This window comes from Onychostoma macrolepis, chromosome 18 (genome assembly GCF_012432095.1).
Source record: "Onychostoma macrolepis isolate SWU-2019 chromosome 18, ASM1243209v1, whole genome shotgun sequence".
NCBI lineage: Eukaryota > Metazoa > Chordata > Actinopteri > Cypriniformes > Cyprinidae > Onychostoma > Onychostoma macrolepis.
The window spans coordinates 6,386,884-6,407,836 of NC_081172.1; the positions used below are offsets into that span (position 1 = coordinate 6,386,884).

At 37.0% G+C, this 20,953-nt stretch overlaps 1 protein-coding gene and 1 long non-coding RNA gene across 11 annotated transcripts in view; one reads left to right on the forward strand and one right to left on the reverse strand.

Annotated features, from left to right (window-relative positions):
- The first annotated feature begins 5,057 nt into the window (after positions 1-5,057).
- Positions 5,058-20,953, forward strand: part of pclob (piccolo presynaptic cytomatrix protein b) — an 85,893-nt gene continuing 69,997 nt past the window's right edge. For 9 of the 10 annotated variants that reach the window (XR_009266957.1, XR_009266958.1, XM_058751152.1 and 6 more), the window contains exons 1-4: positions 12,709-12,794; positions 14,693-15,439; positions 15,983-16,858; positions 20,051-20,950. Coding sequence is in view for 8 of the 10 variants with exons in the window: in XM_058751152.1 (XP_058607135.1) it covers positions 14,813-15,439; positions 15,983-16,858; positions 20,051-20,950 (2,403 nt within the window). In the remaining 2 variants the exon portion in view is untranslated. Of the gene's footprint in view, positions 5,294-12,708; positions 12,795-14,692; positions 15,440-15,982; positions 16,859-20,050; positions 20,951-20,953 lie in introns of those variants that run through there. The other variant, XM_058751153.1, reaches the window with a different exon arrangement.
- On the reverse strand, positions 11,049-13,677 carry LOC131524243 (uncharacterized). The gene is made up of 3 exons (XR_009266959.1): positions 13,581-13,677; positions 12,638-12,744; positions 11,049-11,497 (listed from the first exon to the last, which is right to left on the reverse strand). It is a non-coding gene; the product is annotated as an uncharacterized LOC131524243 (long non-coding RNA).

A 20,953-nucleotide genomic window follows, 5' to 3' on the forward strand; every position in this document is an offset into this window, starting at 1 on the left:
AAAAAGTAGGCTACCTTATACACTTACATTTCACCGCAGTTCCCAGCTGAAATTAACACTAGAGGCAGCAAAACGCTAACTATTTTATTTCTATTCACACAAATGATGATTATAGGGGCAAATTATCAGTTAAAAAAGACACGGTTCCTTGCACAATAGCTACTAGGCTATATCCTGACCACAAAACGCTTTAAACACAGCGTATTATTTGTAAAGTAATACATTCTGACATTTGGATCGCATAAATAGCCCGGCTGTAAACTTTCTCGGTATAGGCTACGAGTCAAGGTAAAAGAGCTCAGAAAGCTCGGGAATGTTAAGCAAACATGTTTTTATCTCTCGTTTGCTTTAGTTAACATTATTGTATAAGGTTTAGTGTAGTTGGTACGTAATTTTCATTAACCCTTTAGCCCCACTCACTTGACGACATGTAACAGACAGCGTAATAAAATGTTGCCAGATTCATGTCGGTCTGTTTTGGATAAAATTAAATGCTCTTTTATCGCCACCTTACTGGACATTACCACAGTAATATCGTTTAGCAGAAATGTCACTACAGGCACGTATTTTCAATTAAACAGTCTGATGTTGTTTTTGTCAATGAAAATAAATATTTTTTCGGACTAAAACTGCTTGTCCCTTATGAAAATTAGTTAAGTTACTATATAGTTATACAACTATAAATTGCTACATTAACCTTAGTTTAACCATGGTATTTGTAGTAAAACTATTGTTGTAGCCTACAAATGGTAATCATATTAAAAAAAACAAAAACAAAACATGGTTATTACACTTTTACTGCAGTAAAACCATGGTTAATTTTCGTAAGGGGTTTAATATTGGTGGAAAAGTTCCAACAACCATTTTTTATTAATATTATAAAGAATTCTCAAATTATTGAGAATTACTTCAGCCATGTTTGCATCGCAGCTGCAAACATTTGCAATGTGACCCTGGACCACAAAACCAGTCATAAGTGTAAATTTTTCGAAATTTAGTTTTCTATAAATAAGCTTTCCATTGATGCATGGTTTGTTAGGATAGGAATATTTGGCTGAGATACAACTATTTGAAAATCTGGATTCAGAGGGTGCAAAAAAAAATAAAAAATAAAATCAAAATACTGAGAAAATCACCTTTAAAGTTGTCTAAATGAAGTTCTTAGCTATATGCATATTACTGATCAAAAATTCAGTTTTTATATATTTACAGTAGGAAATTCACTAAATATCTTCATGGAACATAATCTTTACTTAATGTCCTAATGATTTTTGGCATAAAAGAAAAATGGATAATTTTGACCCATACAGTGTATTTTTGGCTATTGCTAAAAATATACCTCAGCGACTTAAGACTGGTTTTGTGGTCCAGGGTCACAAATGTGTGAGAGCTTAATGTGTTAACCACTATATGCCACTTTATGGTTCATTAAAAAGAAAAGCAAGTATTTACTCTGGTAAAACAAATCAATTTCTATTCATTTTGGCAATACTGCTCACTAAAGAACCATATGTGTGTCTAACAGTTTTGAAGTTAAATAGCTAACTCTAAATCCAGCATTAGTAAAAGCGATATGTTTACCCGTTTGTTCTTTGTGATGACTGCAGTTGTCAGTCCTGTCACATAAAAGCGTTCAGCAGTGCAGATGTTATCCTGGTGCTCCATAGTGTCATTACGCACCTGGCTTTGTTATTCCAAATCATAGAGAGGGAACAATCATGAACTTCTAAACAACGTCTCAGTACTTCACCACCAGAAAATGCTTTGAGATTTTATTTGAACATCAAATGTGCAGTTTGAAGTCTCTTAAAATATGCTAAATTGCACCTTCAGTGTTTTAATTGGGCTGCATCTGAAAAAACAAGTTCAATTTGCAATATTTTTGTAGTTGACAAACTTGTCCTCCATTCTAGAAATATAGTAAACCTGCAAAATTAATATCATATCAACACATAAGCACATTAACTCCAACAAAACCAATAAAGTGTTTCGCAAATGTCTGAACACTATAAGTAGTAGCTATTATTTCAGAGTGTCTATAATTTGCCATATACAAGTATCAATATTAGGTAGGTTTGGGTGAAGTTTATTATTATTATGTAGTGGTAGAGCATTGCGTTAGCAGCGCAAAAGGTTGTGGGTTCAATTCCCAGGGAACACACATCCTGATAAAACAAAAATGTATAACCTGAATGCACTGTAAGTTGCTTTGGATAAAAGCGTCTGTAAAATGTAAATAAGTGCTTGATCATTTCAGTCTGGCTTTAACAGTTTTGTGGCACATTTCAGCTCAGTTTTGTGATCATGTCACAATGCGATGCAGACTTCTCAAAAAGACTGCTATTGCACCAGCTACACTGGACTCCATGGCAAGTAAGCATTATGACTTACATGCAAAGAGAGTGTTCGCATAGTCTTAAAGGCACAGTAGCGCTATATATATATATAAAATAAAATAAAAAAATAATTACAAAATCTAATTCTAATGATCAGCGAGAGGGTAGAAAATGGTTATGGAAATTTATTTTGTTGCAAAAAAACTTCCTATGTCTACAACTCACTTGACAATCATTGTAATTGCTCTTCAGGCAAAACAAAGAAGGTTTTGTTATATAGCAATAATGCAATCTCTATAACTTTTAATTTGTAATCATAAAATGGATCATTCAGATGTCAAGCGCACAATGCAACAGATGGTCTCTGAATGTTTGCTTTCAGCTTGAAGACATGCTGGGCTCAGTATTCACCTCGTTCCCAAAAGCAAACATTTACAAAATGATATGCCTGAGGTCTGGAGAGAGTGTGACTCATTAAAACAACATTGAGAGTCGAGGGCAAGACTTCTGAGGTAGGTATTATGCCCATCTTGTTTTACACTTCGTCAATTATACAGTGCTTAGTGTCTAGACCTTGCTATTGCGTTACTCCATCAAGGACGACATGTGGCAGGAGGATGCGGCTTGGGTAAGAACCTCACCTCAAATCTCATCAACAAACCACGTCAGTTAAGCCTTTACAGTTCAAACATCCTCTTGCTCTCTCTGTGATTCATCCTATTCATTTATTCAACGAGAATATGTTGATGGTGCATGTATGAATAATAATAATAACAATAATAAAAACATTTGAGTCCATTCTAATAATCTACTGCATGTATCTTTAAATCAAATTGAGTCAAATTGTACAATTGCAATTATATATATATATATATATATTTTTTTTTTTTCAGATGATTGATTTTCGATCAATTTGTCGTCCTTTATACAGTATCTCTTGGTCTATTTAGTGTTCAAGCATTCTATCCATTGTTATTGTAGAGTTCTGTCTCTCTAGCCTTGTCTATCAGTCTAACTTTGTATCTGTCTTTTTCATTGTATCTGTCCTTCTGTCGGTCTGTCTGTCTAATTAGCATTCTAGCGTTCTATTTTGCAGCATTCTATGTCTCTAGCATTCTATCTATCCATCTATCTATTAAGCATTCTGTCTGTTTTGCAGAGTTGTATCTCTGTTGCATTGTATCTATCCATCTATCTATTTAGTGTTCTAGCATTCTGTCTGTTTTGCAGAGTTCTATCTCTCTAGCATCCCATCTATCCTTTAGCATTCTAGCATTCTGTCTGCATTGCAGCATTCTTTGTCTCGAGTTCTATCTACCCGTATATCTATTTAGCGTTCTTTCTGTTTTGCAGCATTCTATCTCTATAGCATTCTATCTGTCAATCTTTCTATTTAGCATTCTAGCATTCTGTCTGTTTTTCAGTGTCCTTTGTCTCTAGCATTCTACACTTTAAAAATGCTGGGTTGAAAATAGTGCTGTCGAATGATTAATCGCGATTAATCGCATCCAAAATAAAAGTTTTGTTTACATAATATATATGTGTGTGTGTGCTGTGTATGTTTATTATGTATATATAAATACAAACATATGCATGTATATATTTAAGAAAAATATGTTATGTTTATATATTAAATATATTTATATATAATATAAAATATAAGAATATAAATATATAAATGTATATGCATGTAAATATTTCCAAAATATATGCTGTATGTGAGTGTATGTATATATACATAATAAATATACACAGTACAGTACACACACATATATTATGTAAATAAAAACTTTTATTTTGGATGTGATTAATCGTTTGACAGCACTAGTCAAAAACAACCAAACTTGGGTTATTTGGCAACCCAGTGCAGGGTAAATATTGGACAGAACACATGCTGGGTTATTTTGACCCAGCTGGTTGGGTTAATGTTTTTACCCAAGATGCTGGGTTGTTTTATTTAAGTTAACTATTGTTTAAAAATTATTATATTGCTGCCTTAAAATGGGCTGGAAATTAAAAAAAGATGCAATAGCAATAATCAAAAGATGAAAATGTACTATTAAGCAAGAACACACAGACAAAATACAAGACAAATTGATTTTTTTTTCAGCATAGTTTACAATTTTACATACATTTAAACTCATTCAACAAGCATTTTAGAAATAAAAAAATTAACATTCCCTGCAATCACTTTATACCGAAATAGTGCTAATTCTCCAAAATCTGAGCCGGTGAAGGGCTGCTGTTCGGCGGGGGAACTGCGAACTTCAGACTACAGCCTTGCGTTTCACTCGTAGCTGAAAGATGCCATGACTTACTACAAAACATGCCCATAAACAAACAGTACTGAGATTAGATCTATCTATCTATCTATCTGTCTATCTGTCTATCTGTCTATCTATCTAATGAAGTTGCAGTTTATAGTGATTTTGTAACATAAGCTGAACCGGTAATGGTAAAAACCCATCCACAGCATTCTGCAAGCCATCATATACCAGGCAGGATCTTTTAAGTACATAATCTCCTGCTGATTCTTGTCTACGCTCACTCCATATCTATTATCCACAGCTGCCTATTTCTCTCTCTTTCCTCCTCTCTCACTACACATCACTACTGATTTCCTGCCTGCTTTTGATTGGTCTGCACAAGCAGGAGGAGATTAGGGCAGTCCCTAGTCAGCTGGAAGAGTGTCCAAAGAGCGCGAGGGGAGAGAGAGTGATCCTGTCTCTTTAAGAGTATTTTTAGGCTGATAGTTGATGATGGTCAGTGGTGGGGAAAATCAGAGTTAGTGGCGGCAGTGCAGTGGCAGACTGTGAACATGGATGACAAGGAGAGACGCTGATGTACTGTGGATTTAACAGCTTTTTAAAGGAATTCACACAGCCTAACGCCATTAAACACACTGGACTTGGGTTATTTGCATGCGTTCAACCTTAATTTGTTGGGGCTAAAATTAGGTAAGTGGTTGCAATCGTGTATTTTTTTATTTTTTTGAATAAACTGTACTTTATTTATTCATTTATTTTGCTAGAATGAGTATTTGGATAGGTTATTGGCTCCAAGATTTTATATTCAACAATGTAACCGTACACTATCATACATGCAAGCTTTACATCACGCTTGGCTTGAAGATATGAAATGAATTTATGATGGAGGGATGGGGGGTGTTGACCAGTGTGAACTAGCTGTCAAGCTATTTTTTTCTGGATGGACAACCCGGTCTATCTTTTTCCTCTGCAGGGCAGATATTTAAATTTAATGAAACTGGCAAACAGTGTGTGATCAAGTTACAGTATTGATTACAGCCTGACCCTCTGCTGTACTCCACATGCAGAGAGGTTTGTGTGCATGTTTGCCTTTGTGTGTGTGTGTATAAGTAGATTACAACATCCAGTTAATAACATCAGCATGTGGCTTCAAATATACACTTGTAATGTGAATGAATACTGCTGAGTCAAAGCAAGTATATTCAAGGCCTAGCGTGATGAGTGCACGTGTGAATGTGTATTTGTCAATGTCGCTTCTGTTTATCTGGACTTGTCCATCTGTTCGTGTCTTCGTGTTTTGGTACGTGTGTATTTTTAGCAGTGTTTATGCATGCTTGCATCGATTTCTATGTCTACGTTTGTTTATGCATGAAAAGTTGAGACACTTAAAGAGACAGAAAAAGAGAAAGTTTGTTTCAGGACAAATGTCAAAAGGTTTAGGCATGCTTGATGGAATAACATGTCAGGGCCAGCGGAGCAGCAGAGCTTACCGAAAGCGAAGACATGCTCCTACATCCCCAGACATCACTCAAATACATGCACACACCCATAGACATGCAAACAAACAAACAGCTGATCTATACATAGGCCTGTGGCAAGCTACAGTAAACCAAAAAATGACTAGAGTGGGGTTTTCAAACTTTCTATGGCAAGGACTTTCTAATGATCATCTAAAAGATAAGAAAAATATTATGTGTGATATTATAAAGACGCATTCTAAATTAAATGACTGGCTTTTATGTTTTCGTTAAACTACAGATAGATAGATTTTACTTATTTGCTTATACATATATGTATGTTTGTATATACTCTACCATTCAAAAGTTTGGATCAGTTATATTTTCTTTTCTTTTAAGACATTAACATTTTCTTTCAGAAATGGTGCATTACATTAATCAAAAGTGACAGTAAAGACATTCAGGATGTTAGATGTAATTTTAGATTATTCTATTTAAAATAAATGCTGTTCTTTTAAACTTTCTATTCATCAAAGAATGCTAAAAAAACCAAACCAAAAAAAAAAACAATTGTTTTCAACATTAATGGAAATAATACTAATATACCATCAGCATATTCGAATGAATTTTAAAGGATCATGTGACATTGAACACTGGAGTAATGGCTGCTGAAAATCACAAAAAAAAAATAAAATAAAATAAAATATAAAACAGTTATTTAAAATGTTAATAATATTTCACAATTACTGTTTTTTCTGTATTTTTAAAATCACATAAATGCAACTTTACTGAACATACAAGACTTTAAAAAAACATTAAATAATCTCACCGACCCCAAACATTTGAAAAGTTAATATTATGAATATGTAATATTATGAAGATGTATAGTTAATACTATGGTAATTTTGGAAGTTTCTTGGAGTTCAGTATAAATATAAGATATTAATATGGTCTTTATTCAGTGCCATTGTATTGCCATTATGTCTTTAGAGTTTCAGGTGAGAACTCATCTATACACACACACACACACACACACACACACACACACACACACACACACACATATATATATATATATATATATATATATATATATATATATATATATACAGTGGGTAAGGAAAGTATTCAGACCCCTTCACTTTTTTCAATTGTGTTATGTTGCAGCCTGATACTACAATTGTTTGAATTCATCCCCCCCCCCCCCCTCATTAATCTACACTCCGTACCTCATAATGACAAAGTGAAAAAATAATTTTAGAAATGTCTGTAAATTTATTAAAAAGAAAAAACTGAAATATCACATTTACATAAGTAAACAACGCTTGAAATTTAGCTCATGTACCTCCCATTTCTCTTGATCACTGCTGAGATGTTTCTACACCTTGATTGGAGTCCACTTGTGGTCAAATAAATTGATTGGACACGATTTGGAAAGGCACACACCACTCTATAAAAGAACTCACAGCTGACAATGCATATCAGAGCGAAAACCAAGCCATAAAGTCAAAGGAACTGCCTGCAGAGCTCAGAGACAGGATTGTATTGAGGCACAGATCTGGAAAAAAATTCTGCTGCATTGAAGGTTCCCAAGAGCACAGTGGCTTTCATAATTCTCAAATGGAAGAAGTTTAGCAAAACCAGGACTCTTCCAAGAGCTGATCGCCCAGCCAAACTGATCAATTGATGGAGAAGGGCCTTGTCTAGACTGGTGACCAAGAAGCTGATGGTCACTCTAATTGAGCTCCATGATCATATATGCAGATGGGAGAAACCTACAGAAGGACAAACATCACTGCAACACTCCACCAATCTGGGCTTTATAGCGGTGTGGCCAGACTCAATCCTCTCCTCAGTGAAGACACTTGAAAACACACTTGAAATTTGCAAAACAGCACCTAAAGGACCCTCAGGCTCTGAAAAACAAGATTCTCTGGTCTGATCAACCTCAATTCCAAGCATCATGTTTGAAGGAAACCAGCTCTGCTCATCAACTGCAGAGCAGCATCCAAAAAGTAAAGTGTGCTGGTAGCAGCCTCATGTTGTGGGGGAGTTTTTCAGAGGAAGGGACTGAGGGACTCGTCAGAGTAGAAGAAAAGCTCAGTGCACCAAAATATAGAGATAGCCTTAATGAAAACCCAGTCCAGAGTATTCAGAACCTGGGCCGAAGGTTCAACTTCCAACATGACAACGACCCTAAACACAACACAGCCAAGACAACACAGGAATGGCTTAGGGACAACTCTGTGAATGTCCTAGAGTGGCCCAGCCAGAGCCCTGACTTGAACCCTATTGAACATCTCTGGAGAGACCTGATAATGGCTGTCCACTGATGGTCCCCATCCAACCTGACCGAGCTTGAGAGGATTTGCAAAGAAGAATGGCAGAAAATCCCCCAATAAAGGTGTGCTATGCTTGTTGTGTCATACCCAAAAAGACTCGAGGCTGTAATTGATGCCAAAGGTACTTCAACTAAGTACTTAGTAAAATTCTGTTTTCACTTTGTCATTATGAAGTACGGAGTGTAGATTACTGAGAAAAAAAAAAATAATAATAATTTAAACAATTGTAGTATCAGGCTGCAACAACAAAATTTAAAAAAGTGAAGGGGGTCTGAATACTTTCCGTACCCACTGTATATAAACAGGAAAATGTGTGAGATCTCAATATAAACATGAATATTTCTCATTAAATTATTCTTTCCTTTACTCTTGATGTGTCAATCTGATTTGTGTATATTTTTATTTCTCCCTGAGAAACATCTGAGACAAATTTGATTTTGCATGAAACATAAATGAGAAATCCATTCAGCCTACTGAGCTTTGAAAGAGCAGTATCTGTTTCTCTGGGTGAGAATGGTGCTGTAACCATGTCTAGAGAAATTCAAAATCCAATCTGGCCATGTCTACACACACACACACCCACCCACCCACACAAACACAGACAAATGGTGGGAGAGGAAAAATGATTCCAGCTTCCTAGTGTTTACACTTCCCCACGCATGACGCAACACATAATCAGCAGCATACATGCGTATACGCGGCCCTCCCCCAACACATGACGTGCAAGCCGAGTGGGAGAGTGAAGCGTGGGGGATTGAAGCCATGCACGACTCACTCACGTCCTTACCATACACACGCTCACTCACAGGAGCAGGCTCTGGGGAAACGTGACTCTCTCTGGCTGTCTTGATCTGTGTGTTGTAATGGCAGAACTCTGTCTGTTCAGTGACGGAATAGAGATATGGGGTGAATTTCTTGTTTATGCTAACGTTACTGCATTGGAGCCAATTTTATTTGGCAACACATATGTTTCCTGACGAATTCTGGCTCTCACTACATACCTCATTCAAAGCAATTTTATAACATTTTCCAGCATGTTGGTAGAATTTATAAAAATACATTATTTCAACACAAACCACTAACCTTGCCATTTTAACCGTGCTAATATAGCTATTCATATTGGATTAAAGAAAGAAAGAAAATGTATTCATCATTTACTCACCACTATATTGTTATAATGATTTTTATTTCTTCAGTGGAATATCTATCTATCTATCAATCAATCTATCTATCGTTCAATCGTTTTTTCTATCATTCTATTGTTTTAACTATCATTCTGTCCATCTAAGTGCATAATTTTGTCTTAAATCTGTCGTGTTGTCATATTTATGGTTCTATCTATCTATTTATTGTTATATCTGTCATTCTATTGTTACATCTATCATTCTGTTTGGTAACACTTTATTTTAAGGTGCCCTTGTTACGCGTTACGTGTACTTACTATTATAATAACAATAAATTATGCATAATTACATGCAAGTAACCCTAAGACAAACCCTAATCCTAACCCTACCCTTATAGAAAGTACATGTATAATAACTTATTAAATGTATAATTAATGTATAATTACATTGTAACAAGGACACCTTACAATAAAGTGTAACCTTTCTGTAATTCTATCTGTTTTGTCTGTCATTATATTGTTTTATTGTTCTATTTATTGTTTAATCATATTGTTCTACTGTTCTTGTTCTAGCCATCTGCTGTACCTTCATACTTCAAAAACATGAAAAAGCCTTATTCAAAGTTAAAGTTCAAAAAGACTTGAAGTTAAACAATTACTTTTATATACTATGAAAACAAATTTTATTCTACTTCAGTATTTACATTTGAATTGCAAATCTGCATCCTGATTTCTACTGCAATTCAAGTTCAAATCAAATTCATTAATTGGTTCATAATTTAAAATGCATTCTCGGTTCAGTTCTGAACTCTTGTTTATGGGTGATTAAACCTTTAATTTTGTATCTTCAAACTTGGGCAAGCAGGTGAGATTCATTAATGGTATGGTTTCAAGACATGCTGACTTTGCTGGAAGAGACCTTCCCAATATCATCTGACTCTGCACATTACAGTGAGGTGATATATGATTATTCCATAAGCCATTGCTAGACTATAGCTCAGAATGATTGAGGGCTTCTTCTAAAGTGATGAGAATTAATTTGCATTGGAAGGAGTAAATGGCAGTTATGGTTTTGGACTTAATCCCCAGAGAGATGCTGAAGAGATGCAATCTGTGGTGTAGCTTCTTGGCAGATTGTTTAGACTGCTCTTGTTCAGTGCATTGCAGGGTGGCAGGCTTGGTCTACTGTCTTGAATCAAATGTTTCTTGTTGAAAACTCACCTGGGCAGTTAGCCAGGCACTCCTGATTTATGTGACCTCAATCCAACATAGTTTTCAGTCTGGCTTTTGAGTGAGCAATTGGGCTCCATTAGCAACTAGACATTTTAGAGAAAAGGGGAAAAATAGAGAGAGAATATGGAGTCAATAAAACCATTTGATTTGAACAGGTACAATTTTGGCTCAGTCCAAAGCCTGAATAAAAATAAAAGATGAGCACTTGCTGTATAAGGAACATCTGGCCCTTGACTGTATGGATGTGATAAGTGGCCACTCACGACCTGCAAACATTGAATTCAGTCAAAGCAGTAGCCTTTTTAAACGTAATGCTTTAAAAAAAAAAAAAAATTCAGCGGCTATCATGGGAATCACTGTTCAGTAAAAAAGAAATTAACACTTGATTAGATGTTTACGGTGCTTTGCTTCCTTTGTGGTTTGAACACTTTTTAGTTTAGAAATACTGTCGTAGATTGGTGATCCAATGCAGAACCATAACTATTTATTGCACTTGCTAACTATGCACAATTATAATGCAACCAGTTGCTTTTGAGGCAGTAGGAAAGAGGAGATCTTATATTAGCCAGTTATTGAAATATTTGAAGTCTGATGACTGTTGAGAGCTCCATTCTGGAAGAAGGATGGGGCAGCAAGACTCAGGTAATGGTGCTGGCATGGCGGCACTGATGGTCTTTTATGGATCGACCATTAGCAGTAGAGTGGAGCACATTAGATTCTCCCAGGACCATATCTGATCCTGCCAGGCAACAAAAAAAAAAAAAAAAAACTATAATGCAGGCAGAGAAAAGCATGCTTCTCTCACTCCTTGAGAATTGAATGATGCTGCATGTGAGTTAGTATGTACAGACAAATGACAAGCAGGAATAGAAGAAAAAGTAGAAGAGACAAGTGAGAGCATGAATTGTCTTACCCCATCCATGTTTACTGTGAATTTGAAGGTGAACCGATTTAGGCCATTGCCACAGGCTCACGCTTTTATACTGACTACAGTTGACCTTCTAAATTAATGAACATAAACCAGATTGCATGTCATGTCAGCTTGCATCCAAGTGGACACAGTTCTTAGAAGCTGCTATAATAATAATAATAATCTTCTATTTATGTTGCTGTCGCTGTTTAACCTTCTGTTGTACACTATTGCCTAAGGGTTGTATGTATGTATGCATGTATTTATGTATTTTCATTCAAGCACAAAAGATGTAGATGAAATGGTTATTTTTTTCTGGCACAAAAATTTACATATTTTTAAATTTTACATTTATAGTTTCCTCTAGAAAAGCATTTATCTAAAGTATCATTGAAATTTAGTGATTAAACTTTGACACTATTTGAAATCATATACATTATTTATTTGTTATGAAGAATTGCTTGTTTATTGGTTAGAAGTATCATTGCGTGTTGACAGTGGGGTGGATAATATTGAAGTTATGTTTTTATTTAGATTTTTTGTTTGTTGTTTTATTCATTATTAAAGTATCCACCTTTTTCTTTATATGCTTTTACGTTTAGATTAAAGTAAGATAAGAGGTTAACTAGGTGACAACAATATTAATCATCATTATTATAATAATATTTAAATACAGGCCTGTTTAAACATTTTATAAAAAACAGTATTGTGATAATACTAATAATATGGAGCTAATAATAATAATATGTTTTGTTTATTTATTTATAATAATACACTGTCAACATTCTTATGTGCTTTAATAATAAAATGATGATTTTTTTTTTTTTTTTTTTTTTTTTGCCCAAACGATATCAAACCCCTAACAGATGCCCAAACAAACGGAAGCCGATTATTAGCGGACAGTTTGTCAAAGACAAATGATTATGTCGCTTTAAATTCAATTTTCGCGAGGTGATGTATGCTGATCACCTGTCATGTGCGGCGCATGCGCAGAGGGGACGATTGTGAAAGCGGGTATGCCCTCAGATCCTCGTAACCTCCATCCTAGACGCCGAGCAGCCGATCACCAAACAGCACTAGAGAGACAGAAATGGCAGAATAAATAGGGATGATCGCACGCTGTAAGGTAGGATGCTGTTTGTACCACTTCAGCTGGCCATTCTGATGAAAATAATCATGTTTTTTCCATCTGATCACAGTGGTAGTTCTGAGGAAGGATGATTATGGTGTGTTGTAGTACAGGAATACTTCTAGTCTGGAAATGCTTTCGGAAGGATGCGGTTTTAGTGATGAGGCTGGGAAATCCAAGGGCAAATGCATCATGATCTGGACAGTGAGGGAACCTCCATTTCTCACCGTTTGCTCTTTTATTTTCCGTCCGAATGCATGTTTTGTGGCGAGATCAGTGTGATTACTGCAGATCGTGACTGTCTGAGATTGATCATCTACCATCTACAACCTCATATCAAATAACCAACCTATAATATTACAGTGTTTTTTGGTAAATTGGAGCAAAAACATATCTTGATTTAGTGTAACTAAAACTGCCAATCATGTAAATAACGAAACATTAAGTTTTCTTTAATATAAGGTTGTAACCCCATTTGGGTTTTACACATGCAGCGGAGGTTTTACAACCCGGATATGCCGACGGAGGATTTCTGTAGACGGGCTATAGACGTTGCTTTTGAAGGAGCAGAAGCAGAAAAAAAAAAAAATTAAATAAATAAATAAAAAAATAAAAACTTAATCTGTCAATATATGTTTGTAAGCTGTTAGAAGAGCACAGTGTAACAATTTAACGTTGATATCAGGTTAATGGTCGCCAATGTGATTTTAATTTTGATGGCGCGCGGTATACTGAAAAACATTTCTACATTTGCGAATAAATACACACAGAAAACCCACTGACCCTTTAAAGTTCCTCATCATAAATGTGTCCGCGTAGAGTTACTGCTGTGAATGGTATGGCGTGTTGTATTTCACGCTGAAAGGCAGAGAGACGTGATGCATGAGCTGAGCGTAGAGAGCTGTCCAGGGTGCTGAAGGGAAACGTCCAAACGCTCAGTCAATTACAGGGCGAATGCAGTCATGATTTCACGAGATTTTAAGTGTTTTATCGCTGTTACATATTCATGCTGGATTTTTTTTAAAAAGTGTATTACACATGTTGATAAACAATATGCGTAGTAAAATTGTCTTTGCCAAACTGCCATTAGTTTTGTCGCTGTAACAGCAGAATCTTAACTCACGATTTGGATTGTAGTTATCAAATACCATGGGCATGAACTTTTTTTTTAATCAATGTATTATTTTTATATTATGGTCTATAACAGATATGTTGTCAATATTTTATGCATTCCAGCACAATGTCATTCAGAACACCAGGTAACAGAAGATCATGCAAACTACATAATGAAAAGGTGCTGATTAAAATAGTTTTAGATTAAGTAAAGGGGTAATGTATGATGATCAGGGCAGTAAGGGAGCCTCTATCCTTTACTGTTAGCTCATTTATTTACTATATGACTGGATGTTATGTATCAGTGTGATTACTGCAGATCGTGACTGTGAGATTGATCAACTACCATCTACAACCCCTACATGTCAGTTAACAATTATGAATTATGAGGTTGATAAATGTTTGTTTAAAATGTTTTGCTTATTGTACCACTCTTTCTTAAATGAGGTTTTTACTTGCTTTGAAGAAGACGACTTGGCTAAACTATGCCTGAAAATAACAACACTTTCAGTCAAAATACTATTTTCATTTCACCCCATTTCGTCTTAGGCAGAATATTTAAATTGTAACATGGTATTAAATCCTTTTGTTTATGGAGTCTGGAACTACTAATATTTTAATATTAATATGTATATGGTATCATTTGATGTTTTTTTTTTTTGTTATCAACTTTTTATTGTATATCATTTGATGTTTAATGCATGCACATATTTATGCATGCAATAAAAACACAATTGATGCATGAATTCTCTCTTTTCATTGTCCATTTTCTATTTCCTAAGGGACACTGGAGGTAAATGTGAGGGATAACTGCAACTGGTGAGAGACTCCCTCCTCTGGGCTCCCCCCCATCCCAGCCCTCTCCTACACCAGTCTCCAGAGCCCCATCCCCAACAGCCAACATGTTCTCCTCCAACTTTCTGAGTGGGGGGAATCCTCTAAGTGCAATGTCCTCTGCTGTAAACAAGTTCAGTCTTTTTGGGGATGAGGAGGAAAAGCAACAACAGCAGCCTCCAGGACCCTCAAAGCAGAAGGATCCTCAACAGCAGGGGAATGGCCAACCAGCCTCACAGGGGCCTCAGAGGCAAAGTGGACAGCAGACACAGGGTGTGGGAAGGAGAAGCCAAGGAGCTGGACAGGGTGGATCTCAACCACAAGGAGTTGGACGGGGAAGTCCTGTACAGCAAGGAGCTGGGAGAGGAAGTCCTCCACAACAGGGAGCAGGCAGGGGAGGATTGCAACAAGGAACAGGTGGGGGTGGATCTCCTAAACAGGGTGTTGGGAAGGGTGGACCTCAACAAGGCCCGAGTGGACCTGGGTCTCATCCAGGAGGTGCAGTTGGCTCAAGGCCTCCTTCAGCAGAGCCTCAGGTGAAAGGTGGACCTGGAGCTGGGGTGAAATCCCTCTGTCCAGTCTGTAAAAATACAGAACTCAATCTTAAATCCAAGGATTCGCCCAACCATAACACCTGCACACAGTGTAAATCAGTGGTCTGTAGCATGTGTGGGTTCAGTCCTCCAGATGCAACCGTGAGTGAAAATTCTAACTCATTTAGTTTTATCTGTATTAGCATGACACATAAAACAGTGGTATACAATATGCATGCCTCATTTTAAGTATTTTATTTTATTTTATTATTAAAAAGGAAAATAAACTGATAAACTGAAAAAGATCTGTATATATATATATGCATTGCATAATAGACCTCTCTAGATTTACATGTTACTTTTCAAATGAAGGTCCACCATTATGTGTTTCAATCCAGAGTCCACTGTCTCTGAAGCATGTTTTATTGGACTGTGATGGTTTTAATTCCTTGACGAATTTCTTTTTTTTTTTTTCCCAAAAGCTCATATTTTTCATAATTATTTATCACCATTCACTAAAAAAGCAAATAGAGTTTTTCATTAATGCAACCATGAATGAGTACTCCTAATTCCTCAGAATAATTTTTTTCACTGTATAAATTGTCTTTATGTGCAGAACAATGCAAAACAACTGATTAATTTGAACTTTTTGTTAAGTTGAAAACTAGCAATTGTTTAACGCATGTGTATCCTCCATGTATACAGGCTAAAGAGTGGCTTTGCCTGAACTGCCAGATGCAGAGAGCTCTGGGAGGGGCAGAGAACAGCGGACCTTCTACGCTAAAAGCCCAGCCACAGCCCAAGGAATCCGTACCATCACAGATCCCTGCAAAGAAAAACACTCCTCATAGTAAGCAGATGCCCCCATCTGCCAGCCAGCCAACCAGACCAACAGAGGGTCAGAAACCATCAAGCCAGTCCAGCACAAGTGCAGCTAATCCTTCGCAGCAAACGTCACAACAAAAACCTCCACCACAACAGACGACAAAAGGTGCTCCTCCTGCCAAAACTGAGACACTATCAAAGACTGAGCCCCCTAAAAAAGAAGAAGAGTCCGGTTTCTTTGGTTTCGGTTTTGGTGGCGCTCGATCCCGCTCTCCTTCTCCACAGCCTGGTGCCTCTTCTGTTTCTGGAAAGGTTCTAGGCTTTGGTTCTTCGTTTCTTAGCTCAGCATCCAATTTGATTTCAGCTGTCCAGGATGAGCCTTTCACAACCCCACCAACCTCTCGAAAAGGTTCCACCATTTCCCAAACCTCTGCCAAGACTTCCACACCCCCTTCCTCAAGAAAAGGCTCAGAGGCCACTAAGGGCTCCATCAGTGTTCCTAAATCACAGACACAGGAGGGAAAAATGCAACAGCAACAAAGTAAACCCCAAGACACTCAAAAAACAACGACAACAAAGGAATCCTCATCTGCTCAGGCCAGTAAATTAGATCAAAGCCCAAAACTTCCTCCCAAAGCCTGTCCACTCTGCAAGGCAAGCCTGAGAAGAGATCCTCCCAACTACAGTACCTGCACTGAATGCAAGGCCACCGTGTGTAATCAGTGCGGATTTAATCCTGTGCCTCATCAAACAGAGGTAAGAAACAGATGAATGCATTTTCTTGCAGTAGGTTCACATTATGGTTTGTGCAATGAACTGTGGGCAGAAAATGTCAAGAGCAATTTCAGAGGACATGTTCTCAGTGATTCTGTTGTAAAAGATGGATGTATTTTCTAGTGTCTTTGGTTTGTGTGGAGGCAGTCTTGTGGAAGGCAGACCGAAAATGGCTGTGAGAGAGACAAAATGTGCCTTGATTCTCAATTACCTCGGACTACTCCCTGCTTAAACTTACAAAAATAAAGTGCTTGACTCTCAAGGCAAAAAAGAAAACATCAATGTGCAGTTTCACAGTGTTTCTTTCTTTTTTAGTTATGCATTAGAGTGATTCACAGATCCATTAGGACTTTGGGTGATAAATAGATGTTATGAATGAATAGACATTCTGTGCTTAGTGACTTGTGTTATGAAGTTTAATTATCTGTCTGGGTCAAACACTGCAGTTAGTGGCTTGTCTTTTTTTTCTGCCAGCTTTCCATGCATTGTGTTGCCTTTAGTCATTTTCCAGACCCAGCAAAGCTATCACGATAGTCTTGGGGAGGAAGGTTCATTCATGACAATCTTGTGGGCTTTATTGTTGTATGTTTTGATCCAAGGGGATTTATGATGTTCCTTTCACAACTGAAGTTAGATCTGCTGTTTCATTGGAACCATTTTGATTGTCATTGTTTTCAGGCATTCATGTCTTTTAATTTGAAGTCCTAAGGAATTCATGTCTTTTATTTTGAAGACTTCTTACCACTGTTGCTGGTTTCCCTTTTTATCACCTAATTTTGTTTGTAAGCAGTGTTGCCAAGTCTACATTAACACTGTTGCTGCGGGTTGTTTTTCATGTCCGCAGGTTGAACCGACCCCAATAATGTGATATTTAGCCCCTGGAATGCGATTTTTACTGGGGAACCCCCCTCAAAATGCGATTGGGCTAGTTTTGAGTTTTGAGTTTTGAGTAGCAATTGGGCGGGTTTTGGCTTATTTGTTTTACGTTTTATTTTTTGTAAAACCAATAAAAAAAAAGAAAGAAAACACTCTCTGTATTTAGAATAATATGCTACAATGCCATTACAAATTTAGCCATTATGTCTTTTGAGGGCAAGGTTTTGGAGAGAGATTTAGTGTGGCTGAAGTCAGCAAAACATTTGAAATCACTTTCATCATGTTTAATATTAAGTTTAGTAAGTTACTTTCTGGCAGTGCTGGGATCAATATTTTTCTTGAGGCCATAAACATAGACTTTTTACAAATATCATACATTTAAAATTCTAGCATTAATGATGTTTTTGTTTGCAACTATAGATTTTCCAATACACAGACTAACTTTTGTATCATGGCAATCAGGTTTTATATTTAGGGACTGGTATAGTCAAGCAAAGGCAAGCAATGTGTCATGTGCTTAGTCTTAGCAGTGAAGCTGCTGTAATAATGTATGTCCCCCAGAGAGCCCTTACCACCTCTATTGTCATCATCTGGAAGTCCTGAGCATACCAGTCTTGGCCCTTAAATGGCCATTTCATCTTTTAAGATGTGTTGAGCACAAAAGACACTTGACTCTGTAATTAACCGTTCAGAGTTTATGTGTAGCCTCGCAAGGTGACTCCAAGGCTATTGGGTCACATGGGCCGGCTGTGTGACAAAAACTCGGCAGACAGAGGATCAGTGGGTAGTCCTCGGAGATAACATCTAAGACTTTTCCAAGAGAGTTCAAAAGCACAGAGATGAGGTGTAGATTACAGTGGCATCTGCTACTCGGTTGTGCTCAGTGTCAAGTACTCAGTGTTGTTGAAATGAGATAATAGTGAAAAAATATGTCTCCGATATGAAGGTCACCTTCATTCATGGCCACAACTGTGTGGTTAGTGTTTAATCATGAAATATTAAAACCTGGGAATTGCCTTAAGCCTAGAGAATTAGCAAATGCAACACATCTGTGTATATTTTTATCCCATGCTAAAATTATCTAAATGATTTAGTCTGTTTCCTTAGGCCTAAAAAAGAGTGCTGCTGGCTTTCTCCAGAGATTAAATTTGGGCTTCAGGATGAGCCGTGTGCTTGAGAATTGTGCAGGCAGCACACATATAAATAAAACTTTGAGATACAGAGGGAATTTAATTTAACCCTCAGAGATCCATTGTAGCAAAATAGCAAAGAGTGAACAAAAGATGTTTAAAACAGTTAATCCATGTTTAACACCAGCTCAAACTCTGAAATGTATTATAAAAAATTTGACAGGAACAATTACAGATTTTTTTCCCCAGCATGCCAAAGTAACACACTGCCTACTGACAATGTAAGCTGTTTTTGATCAAATTTTAGAAGCAATCTTTTTGTAATACATCAGTTTTGATTTTTATATTTGTATTTATGTAAGTTTATGTAAATAAGACTATTTACATACATGTTTCACAAATACTACAGTTAGCCTTGGTAATCCACATTTTATGGTTGTGTTGTTGTTTGTAACACAAAAGAGCCCATTGACCCACTGATAAATATTTCAAATGATTTTCTGTGTAGCCTAATGGGACTTTATGGGTCATCAGAGGACTGCTCTGATATGAAAATCAGAGTTTCAGCCTTCTAGGTTACTGGAAAGTCAGAGAGACTGCACTGTCGGCCTCTAAAACTTGCATTTTTAGGATAATAAATCATTTAAGAGTGTCTTTGGGCTGGTGTGAGATGAACATACTGAGGTTTCATACTTCTAGCTTGGAAAGTGATTATAAAAGTAGTCATGTAGGCCTCTGGCAGAATATGCATTTTCAGTATACTTTACAGTTGTCTGTGATGTGTAGGAGTATTCCAGGGTCATGGAACTCTATAGTTGTGCATTCTATAGTTGTAAGGGCTGCTCTGATATGAACAATTTCAGCTTGCTGGGAACAATTCTCAAGAAAGCATTTGCATCATTTTTCTAAAAGTAACCAAAATATATAAATTCACATGTTTTTTTTTTAAAGTGTGTTTGAAATATTGAAATATTTATATTAATAATAAATATACACTTTCAGAGTACAGAACAATTATCTACTGTTTTTATTGTAATCAGTCACACACACACAATATTTAAAATAATATAAAATAGCAAAATATATTTTTTTATCATTTGTTATTCATGTTGTAAAATTAATGTGGAGAAATAACTCATTATTTTTTGTATTATTTTTGTTTTTGCAGGCAAAAGAGTGGCTTTGCTTAAACTGCCAGACACAGAGAGCGCTGAAAGGAATAGAGCCTCCGGGACAACCCACTATAAAGTCCCAAACACAGCCCAGCAAATCTCAAAAGATGGAATCTACACATGGTCCTTTAGAGAAACAGCCCACGGCTCAGCCAACAAAGACTACTCCTGCCAACCAACCTGCTTCTCAGAAAACGGAAATGCATCAACAACAGACTAGTGCAGCAGGAGCAAAGCAAGCTCCCTCTCCTAAGCCTTTACAGCAACCGACAGCAAAAAATGCCCCCTCTCCTTCTGTGTCTAAAGCAACACCGGAGGCTGAGACTGAGCAAGAACAGTCAGGATTTTTGGGCTTTTCGGGCTTCGGTGGAGCACGGTCACGATCGCCATCCCCTCAGCCTGCTGTTTCGGCCATGTCTGGTAAGGTCCTAGGATTTGGGTCGTCCTTCCTGAGCTCAGCATCTAATCTCATTTCATCAGCGGTTCAAGATGAACCTTCTACGACACCACAAAATAACCCTCAAGCACCTTCAGTCTCTCAAACTTCCCTCAAGACTTCTACTCCACCGACGTCTCGCAAAGGGTCCGCATCATCGCAAGGGGCTGCATTATCAGCGTCTACAGGAAAGGCTAATCAATCAGATGGTCAGAAAGAAGAGAAAAAGACAGAGCTAACTGCTGACCAAAAGAACAAAGCACCAATATCTCAAACTAAAAAAGCCGAACCGTCTTCACAGATGCCAAAAGCAGACAAAGGCCCTCAAACCTTGCCCAAATCCTGCCCACTCTGTAAGGTAGAAATCAAAAAGGACCTTGCCAACTACAACACTTGTACTGAGTGCAAAAACACTGTGTGCAATCTCTGTGGATTCAACCCAACACCGCATAAAACAGAGGTA